This window comes from Musca autumnalis, unplaced genomic scaffold (genome assembly GCF_047663935.1).
Source record: "Musca autumnalis isolate F117 unplaced genomic scaffold, ASM4766393v1 scaffold_3, whole genome shotgun sequence".
Lineage (NCBI taxonomy): Eukaryota > Metazoa > Arthropoda > Insecta > Diptera > Muscidae > Musca > Musca autumnalis.
Genome location: NW_027411866.1, coordinates 120,852,017 through 120,862,361, shown reverse-complemented (window position 1 = coordinate 120,862,361; position 10,345 = coordinate 120,852,017). Strand labels below are relative to the sequence as shown.

The following is a 10,345-nucleotide window of genomic DNA, read 5'->3' as shown; positions in this document are numbered from 1 at the left end:
ATGTGGGAGTGGAGGGAGAAACTCTCTTTAAAGGAGTTGCTGATTGCTGGTTTAAGCGCATGCATGTATTTTCATATGTTGTTGTTGTAGAATTTGTGTTTTAAAAATACTGTTTCTCCATCGTGAAAAGAACAAGTTCAAGAAGAAATTGAAGTTCATGAACTTCAAGAAAACTGAAAGTATCGGGCGTCTGACAAACGAACATTTGTAAATTTCCTGTTTTTGCCAACAACAATTTTATAAAAGAAAATTGAAAAAATTAAATGTAGATATTTCATTTTATACATGTATTTTGATAATAATTATTTATCAGTTCTTTATTATTTTGTTTAAGAAATATATTACAAAAATTGTTTATAATTATATAAATTATTTCACATAGGTAGTTTTTTTTAACTTAAAAACTCAAATTACTTTGGATTTTCTCTTAATTTCGTTTAAAATAGATATTTAAAAAATAAAAGCAATAATGTCCTTCTGTTCCATGTTTTTTTTTCCTTTTTGTTCTTAAACATTATATCAAGTTTTGTTTTTTTGTTTTATATTTAATTTTTATAAATTCTCAACTTAATTACTAAATTCTTTTAATTTTTAGGGGGTAAATAAATATCTTAGTTGTATTGTATGTATATATAATTTTCATTTATAGTTATTTTTATTCACTACTGTACAGATACAAAATTAAAGAGAATTTGTGTTTTCTTATGGTTTTCTTACAAGAAAAATAATAAAAAAAAATATTTTATAAACAATTATCTTATTTTATAATGAAAAAAGGATATTTTACCCTGCAAAGGGGTTGCTAATTGGTTGGTTTTTTGTGTGCTTTTTTAATTTTTTAGAAATTATTTTAATTTTAACTTAGTTTATGTTTTGTTTTATTTCTCTTTGAAAACTTAACTAAATGGGGTTTTTCTGAGTTGTTTTTGTTTTTAATATTTATAATTATTTTTATTTATAGTATATAACAGAAATGTTTGTGTGTTGGGTTTTTGTGGTTCCTATGCAATGTGTTGTTCTATTTTATTTTAGTTTTTTTATTATTAATTATTTTAATTTATTGTTATATTTAAATTTAAAATTTAAGCTAACATCTATGATGCAGTGAACAATCGTCCTCAGTCGTTGTTCGCCTCACATCATCGTTACTAATCTCTGGTTTTTCCTTGTCTGCCTCACTTAAAAATAATTGTTCTTCATTTTGTTGTTGTTGTTGCTGTTGATCATGTCTTAGTAGTAGTTTATTTGATTCGTGACTTATTTTATCTGTGGTGTTTTCACGAATACTTCTTCTTCTTCGCTTACGGCTATTGGGTACACCGGCTGCTCCACCGGTGGCACCTTTTCTTTTGACAAATTTAATGTTATATGGATCTTCTGCTAGCTCTGGATACAGGCTAACATCATGTATATATTCTCCTTCATAGTTATTGGCATAATTTTGTTTGAGGATTTCATCAATTTCTTGTTGACTCCATTCAATTTCACTGTTTAGGCCATTACGCAAAGCCTCCTTCTCACGATGCCATGCCTTGCGCACTGCCGTCAATTTGGCATGATGCATTAGGCGTTGCTTCTCTTTCTCCACCGTTGTACCGTAGCGTAAATTGATAATAGCATGTAGACCATGGATCTTGACATCCAAGTAGTTTGTGCCGCTACCGTTTTCGCGGGTAATTTCATGGAATGTGGTATTCACTTGACCCTGCAGTCGTTTCAGTTGTTGGCGATCTTCACTGGCCCGCCACAGTTCTTCCTTGACAAAGAAGAAAGAATCCTGCTGGGCATTGTGTACCACAAAGGTGAAGGGCAGCAATTTGGAACGATTGAATACTGAGGTATAGACATCTCGGTAAATGGCATTTGCAGCTGGAACACTGGAAACAATGGCCTGGCCATCAGCTGTCCTTGATACCACAATACCCTTGCCAAATGGTGGTTCAGTATCAGAGCCTATGTTACGTGGTCCCGGTGTCATAACATCATATTTCAAGGCCGATCGTGGTGGTGCATTCAAATCTTCAAAGTTGGACATACGTCTGATATTCAAGTGGGCCAAGAAACCACTTTCCACAGCCATGGTAGGTACACTATACATGGGTCGCTTCAAATCCATGGCAATTGGATTGTGAGGGGCCCTACCCCAGAGTGAAGGTTGTTCCCACAGCTTGCGACTCAATTGCGGCACTAAGTTCTCCACATTATAACCAATTGTTTTCATCCACTCCGTAAATGATGCCGGGTAGTTACGATCATGGCCCACATTAATGGGATCATTGCCATTGAAACGATACAAATGCATTTTGGTGGGTGTGGGGATTCTTTCGGCCACATTTTCCCAATTCGGTGTCATCCATTGACCAATCAATGGATCATATACCCGTCCATCTGCCATGTGCACCAAGGTGGTAACTTGATCCAATATACCACCACAAAAATCGATTGGCAAATATAGATAAGGATTTGAATCGTAGACTATGTGGCCAAATGGTGAACGCATAATCTCTCGAATACCCTCACCATACTGATTGAAAATCATAATGGGAGTACCCGATTGATCGGTGGCCACATAGTATTTGTGGCGATAAACTTGAGCATATATCAAATGACCAATATCATCATAGGTCAATGACATCAACTTGCCATCTCTTGGTGAATAGATTTGTGACACTTCGAAGGGTCTCTGCTGATTGTTGTAGAAGAATTGGGTAACATTGCCAAAGTTATCCTTGCGTGTTGTCAGACGTTTCATGTGGTCATAGTAGTAACGTACATCAAAACGACCTCTCTTGGTGGCTCTCACAAGCAGCCCTTGAGTATTGTAGTAGAACCGTTCTTCCCTGGCATTCTGGGCCACCAAGCCTCGGGAATCATATTTATATTGGCCTTCGCCGAATTTTACAATACGATCTTGATTGTTGTATTCCATGGGAATGGTATTACCACGATAGGTGAGAGACAACAAATTGCCGTTATCATCATAACGGAAACCCCATGGTTCCTGGGCCTCCACACCTACCAATTGGCCATCACAATCCCAGGTATAGTTCTTAACATTGGTATAGGTATTTACGGCCATGTTGCGTGTGTAGGTCCTTGTTTGGGTAATGCGGCCATGTATTCCAAATGAATATTCCATGCGGAAAACTTCTAAACGATGTATGGACAGGGCCACTTTTTGGACCATGAAACGTCCATCCACGGTACGTGTAAAACTGGCAGTACCATCATACACCTGAGTTTGATTCAGCAAGGGATGCATCAGCTTAAATTGTCCAATCATACTTGGCTGACCAGTACGTTGATCATAGGCAAAGTTCTGGGCCGGCAAATTTTGTCCTCCAATACGGCCTTGAATGGAGATCACACGGAAATCGGTATCATATTCATAGGTAAATTTGGCATTACTCAAACCGGTCTTGGCCACAAAATCGATTCTTTCTTCCGTCAGTAGTCCTCCTGTGTATTCGAAATCCCAACGATATTCTAGTTCACGTTCTGTATGCGACACTGTGGAAGGCATTGCTGTGGCATCGTTATAAATAAATTCACTCTTGCCCTCACCGTGGACAATTTCCGTCAGTTGGCCTGCAGCATTGTAGCGATATAGAATACGAGCTCCATCACCGGGGAATATGGTTTGCAGTAAAGCTCCCGAATGACTGAAGTGTTGCAAATACGGCTTCGTACTGCCCGGGGCAGTATAGGTACTTCTGATAAAACCAATTGATGTTTGCATGCTGAAGGAATGCTTGGTGCCGGAGGGTAATACCACATGTCTCAGTCCGCCCGATTCATCATATTGCAGGACAAATTTACGCTGCGATGCCAAGCCAATTTCTGACAATAGATTCCAATCATTGTAGATAAAGGAAATAATGCCATCCTGTTGCGAGGTTATTTCCGATAGCAAACCATGGCGATCATAGGAATATTTAATTTCCGCCGGACCCCAAGCCCAACCATCAATGCGATTGAAGCGATCATAGGTCAAGTTGACAGGGTAGCCATTGGTGGGATAGTAAGATTTCGGTAGGCCGGATTGATCATAACCCACAATCAATATGGGAGTGCGATTCATATCATAGAATGTCTCACGATTGGTGAATTGATCAAATTCCACACCAATAACGCGCGATTGATTAACCCATATCTCACGATTCAAGGTTTGCTGGGGATTGCGTACATCACCCACCAGATTGTAGACGGAATACATATTGTTGGTAAGTCCCTCGCCCATGGTAACACTTTGATGTGACCACATGGCCAACATTTCAGCTTCAACGGGCAAAGCAGCTTCCAAGAGTGGATGGCGCGCCACCGCCGACGACTCCACTACAACACCATTGGAGCTATGAATGACCAAAGTATTGTTGGGCTTAATTTCAGCATCGGCATTTTCCTGGCCCTTTTTCAGGAATGTTGAACGTACACCACCCAAAACCAATAACTCATTGGTATCTCCCTTCTCACGAGAGAACAACGACTCCACTGAGGCATGTACATAAACGGTCAATCCCTTGTTATCAGCCAGCTGCGATGTGATTCTTACAATTTCACCACTTGGCAAAATCATTCCCGTAACACGGCCAAATTCATCATATTGATAAATATAAGTTTCACCACCCGATGATCGAGAATTCAATAGCCCCGTGTTGCTGTCATAATCCAGTTCAATTTCTTGTCTACCCTTTTCGGTGAGTTTGGTCATAATACCAATGCCATTGATTTGTATATCTGATTTATGATCCTGGGTATTTTCAATGGAGCTCACGACATTGCTATAGTCCCGCAAGAATTGTATTTTGTTGCCCGAAGCATCGGTGACGGTTGATAAACGTCCAAAGGAGGTATTTTTGGAGTACAGGAAGCTATAACGTGTCTTGCCCGAAGTTAAATCCTTGGTGGCCACATGTTGTCCATAACGATTGAAGACATACACTTCGCTGGAGGGTGGATAGGGTATGTGGAATTCGCCGTTTTCATCGTGCGAGGGTAAATAGTGTTCCAAGGCCAGAACGTGTAGGGAACCTGAAAAATAAAATGAACAAATGGAAAAAGAACGTTAGAAATTAAATTTAAAATCTTAATTTAAAAAACGTTAAGATAATTTGCTTCTAAAAGTATGCATTACTTTCAAAGAAAACATATGAGAACAATACGTCATGTACGCCTTAATAATTCTATAGCAGCTTTAGGCACTCACACAATGGCACCCCGTAAATTATGCAATATAAATATATGGTGCCTATCGCTGTTCTATAAGCCAAATATTTTTATTTTTATTTTATATTTAAGAAATAATTTTTCAAACATTCTCAAATAGTTGTCGCACAATGGCTTTGCATTTGTTTTTTTATTATCAATAAAAAAAATTATTTATTTTTTCATTTCCCTTTTCATGCTTCACCCAACAATTTTCCATTTCAACATATTTCCGTTTGAGATTTTATTTCGTCCATATTCAAAAATATCTTTCATCAAGAAAGAAAAAAAAAACTAAAAAGAAATAAAACGTTTCCTTTTAATAGTTGTTTGGTTTCCTAATCGATTTTAACTGCAACAGCAAACGCTCGTTTCAGTACCAGTAACAGACAAACTCTCGCCCTAGATGCCTCTTTTTCTATTTTTGCATTATAATCTTTTGTTTTAAGTAGGCTTAAAGTTTAAATCCCACTTTCTTTCTTCAAGATTTTTTCTGATGCTGATGAAATTTGCCTAAGCATCCCAAAAGCGGTAAAGGGAGGTGGGAGATCTAATAACAATCCCTACACTTCCTGAACAGATTACGTGGTTAGTTGGTCGCTAAAATGCATTCAATGGTTGGATGGTTGGTGGATGCTCTTTATTCTTATATTTCCACCATTTCTGTCTTAGGTTCGCTTAAGTAGCTGTACTTATCTTTTTGGTGGTTGACTAAGATAGGAAAGAATGGTTTGAATGCAAAATTCAAAAAGCACAAGTTTATGCTAAAGTTTTTAAGTAATGACCATAAAAGGGATGAGAGGCATCTCCAGGAAATCATATTTATCCAAAGAGTCGTCATCCTTGTGGGTTGACCGGCCTCATTAAAGAGTCATAGTTAGGGTTTTAAGCAGAAAACTGATGGCTACTAAGGAAAAGTTGTTTTGCATTCATGGCAAGCTTCAAGACAAGTTAATATAAGCCCAGCAACAACAAAACTGTTTTAGCTTAAAGTGCTAATGGCGTATAGTGTATTCACTAAATATTATTTTTCATGATAAAATTATAAAATTTTAAACCACGATATCATAAATTAGAAATGTCATCCCAAAAGTATATAATATGGAAAGTAAATTTTGGATAGAGTAGTAAAGAATGGTGAATAAGGTTATAGTGAGAGAGACTTTAAGGGGTTATGACCACTAACAAATTTAACAAAATCGCCGTAAACTGCTTTAGAAACAAGAGTGTTTCGTAGGCGGCCATTTGTCAGAACACTGTGCAATATTTTTCAACACAAAAAAATCCGAAAGTAGCTCAAGGTGTGATCTTTCAGATGAAAACAAAATCTTCTTTAAAAAAATTGATAGATAGATTTCAAAAAAATCATGAAAAATGTCGTTTTTCGTGCGCAATAAGGCATAACCCCTTAAGGCATTTTTAAACTATGATCTGTACACAGACAGGTTATGAGTCCAAAGGATCTATAGAAGCAGAAAAGGTCTTTAGAACAGGAGTAGGTACAACTACAACAGTGGCTCACATTGCCGAACATTGCTTTAGAAGCACCATTACTTTCAGAAAGGTGCTATAGAAGCACCGTTTCACCTTTTCCTTCACAAAGGTGCTATAGAAGCATCTTTTCTTTCAGAAAGGTGCTATAGAAGCACCGTTCACCTTTTCCTTCACAAAGGTGCTATAGAAGCATCTTTTCTTTCAGAAAGGTGCTATAGAAGCACTCTATAGAAGCTCGCTTTCTTTCAGAACGGGTCTATAGAAACCCAGTTTCTTTGAGAAAGAAAAGGTCTAAAGCTTGCTGTTTTCAGAATAGAAAACAGTTTTTTCTCAGAAAGGGTGTATAGAATCCCGCTTTCTTTCAAAAAGGTTCTAAAGAAGCCGACTCTCTTTTAGAAAGTGTCTATAGAAGCGCACTTTCTTTCAGAAAGGGTCGATATAATCCCCCTTTCTAGCAGAGAGAGGGTCTATAGGAGCATCCTTCCACTCAGAGATGTTTTATTGAAGCGCACTCTGTTTTAGAAATGTTATATAGAAACCCACACTCTTTCAGGATCGGTCTATAGAGCACTTGTTTTCTCAGCAAGGGTCCATAGAAGCAAAGCTTTTCTCCTCAAACCCAAAAAGTATTGCTTTAATTAGTATAAAAATCTTGCCTATATGTTTGCCACATTATCCCCACAATACCGCACAAATGCTTGGATTAATTATGACACCCAAATAACATTAACTAAATTTAATATTATTTACAATCCACACCCATTATTAGAATGCCACGTCTTTGTGTTTATCATTTTTTTCACAATAGCTCCCTCTTTTTCTGTTTCCCTGCCTTTCGTCCAATATCCTCTCATTTATAACCTTTAGCTACTGTTTCCTATTTATTTTTGGCTTTGAATAACATTGACACAAAATCCCGTCATCATTAAAACAATTTCAACGTCTGTGTCATCATCCACAGCCACATCACCATTATCCTTGTCGGCACACATTCACATTCTAAACATCTTCAATACAGTTCAAGCTGATCGCCATCATCATAATAATCATCATCATCAATTTTAACGAATTAATGATGTGTAGCATGAACATGCCATTTCTTTTTGGTAATAATCGCTTTTCACTTCATTTAGTTTCGATAGCTTTGACAGCTACCACAATTCGCCCACATACCATACCTACCACCTACTAGCTAGCTCTCAAATCGACAAACCACCATCAACATTCATACGCTTTCAGCATAATAGTTTGTAATGTTATTCCGGTGGAAACCAAACTATAGCAGCAATAATGACAAGAATATTAACCTAGCACTAGGTTCTTTACTACATATGTAAGTATGTATGAATGTATATATGTATGAAAAACCAACTAAAAGAAAATTGTGTAATCTAGTTTTAGTTAGTAGTGGTCATAATGCGATTGTTATTGTGTATTTCTTGTAATTATGAGGTCGCCTCCAATGCTTGGGCGATTAGAGAGAGTTGTTGTCAAAGGACAAGTGAAGCAATGATGGTTGCCATGTAACCCCTACCCCTTAACATAGCTGAATATTGTGTTGATAATGTTAAGGTCACTTTACGGGATATTTAATGTAATTAAATTCAACTATATATGTATGCATGTATGTGTATTGTATGTCCATGAGATATAGCAAGGAAAAGGATAATTGAAAAATGTGCTAAATAGAAACGAGAACATTATAGAAAATAATCGCTTAAATACAGACATGATAATTTTAAACCAAGAAAGGGGGTTAATTAAAAATGTTAATGGACAAAGGGGAAAAAAGCATGAAAAAGTGTCCTTTATTTTTTTTTTTTTTTTTTTTTTTTGCAATAATTTAAATAAATAATGGGAATATTCCGCAGTTATGGATGGAATTAGAATTTAGTACGACATGTAGAATTTTTACGAAAAATATGTGTAATTTTTGTGTAAAATAAATCTTATCCTAAAAGTATGCACTAAGTAGTGTAGGTGCCTAAAGGTACATACTATACCAAATTTAAATTGGTTCCTTATTTATTTCACGGGGATAACTTAAGTATTTTCCCCATGAAAACGAAACTATCATCGAGTTGAGCAAAACTGCTTTAAGGAGTTGCGAAGGACTTAATTTGCTGCCTTATAGGGGATATCTTAGCACATTTAAAAAAGGTTTTCCCAGGAGAAAAAAATGAGTTGAGTAATACTTGAGGAGTTCCAAATAGAATTCCTCCTTTATCTGAAGCGGATTCTAATTTCAAAACGTTCACCCATGAGTTGAAAAGTCTCGATAAGGATATTCTTTTCAGAACCATATTTTGTAAAATTAAATCAAAGTAATTTAAATCTTTATCAAAGTACATACATTGTCTCCTTTTACAAGTATTATAGTCTATCTAAATATAATTCAGAATTATTACTATCTTTTTCTTCTTGTTTTTCTTCTTTGTTATTACAATCTCTTATAAATTTAGATCACAATTACAAATGCGGAAATCCGCCATTAAGAAAATAACAAAAAACTGGAACTAAAACAGACAAACTAAAATCTAACGAAAGGCAAGTAACATTAAGAGTCAATGTACTGCATTTTTTTCTTTCAATTTTTTTCAAAGATATCCAAGGAAAAAACCAAAAACAACAACAAATTCCAATGAATAAGGATAATAGCAAACAACGCTACAACGGGAGGTCTGGAAACTACAATATGACAAAAGAAGAAAGTAACAAAAAACAGGCAACAAACTAAACACCATCACCAAACGTTAAGAATGTTACAATGCGAACACCAAACTAAGCTGACGACTCCGAAAAAATAAAGAAACAGGCGGCATAGCTAAGGCAACTACACATTGCTTCTTTTTTCTGTACATGGACAACAATGGCAGCAAACAGCTAAAGGACGACAATGAATAGCATAGAGAACAATTGGCGGCGAAAAGAGCACAATAATCATTTTGTTGGCCCCCTTACATGCACAGTAGGTACCGGGGGGTAAGTAGGTGGGTGGTGCATCATAAACACCACAGTGCCTAGATATAACCTACTTCATTTTCTTATACCAGGAGAAGGAGAAGAAAAAAAAAAAAATAATGAATACACAAATACCGAGTGCAACAAAGAACAAAAAACAACGGTTCTTGAAAAATAAATACAACTAACAATAATACAACAGTAACAAACACAACAAAAAAAACCTCCAAAGATAATAGTAGCAAACAGTCAACATAAATTATGGTAACAAAAACAAGCAACAGCACCAACAACAATAAAATGTAACTATGATATACAACAATAATAATAACCGCAAGAACCCAGCTCGGTCCTGCTGCACAGCGTCGTAGCCCTCCACAATAGTTTTAGTGGCGCAATTCAAAAAGAAAACAATGAAAATTGTTCGCAAAGAAAGTAAAAAAAAAAAAAAATAATAATAAACACCAAAAAACGAAGGCAACTAATAGTAAACAAGTGGAAAATTGTGGTTGGTCTAGATTATTTTTTTGTATTTCATTCGGTGTCGGTTTTGTTTTTGCATGTAGCAGATAGCTATGGCCCAAAAAATGGCTGAACATGGCGAAAATAATTGTTTTCCAGTGAAATATAAATTATTATTATTTTTTTCTTTTGTACAATGTTACTGATAAAAAATGCAATTGCA

The 10,345-nt window shown here is 36.1% G+C and overlaps 1 protein-coding gene across 4 annotated transcripts in view; it reads right to left on the bottom strand.

Annotated features, from left to right (window-relative positions):
* Positions 1-1,021: 1,021 nt before the first annotated feature.
* Positions 1,022-10,345, bottom strand: part of Ten-a (Teneurin-a transmembrane protein) — a 1,182,291-nt gene continuing 1,172,967 nt past the window's right edge. For all 4 annotated transcript variants that reach the window (XM_073974235.1, XM_073974237.1, XM_073974238.1 and 1 more), the window contains one exon: positions 1,022-5,031. In XM_073974235.1, the coding sequence (XP_073830336.1) occupies positions 1,088-5,031 (3,944 nt within the window). In that variant the 3' untranslated portion in view covers positions 1,022-1,087. The remainder of the gene's footprint in view (positions 5,032-10,345) is intronic.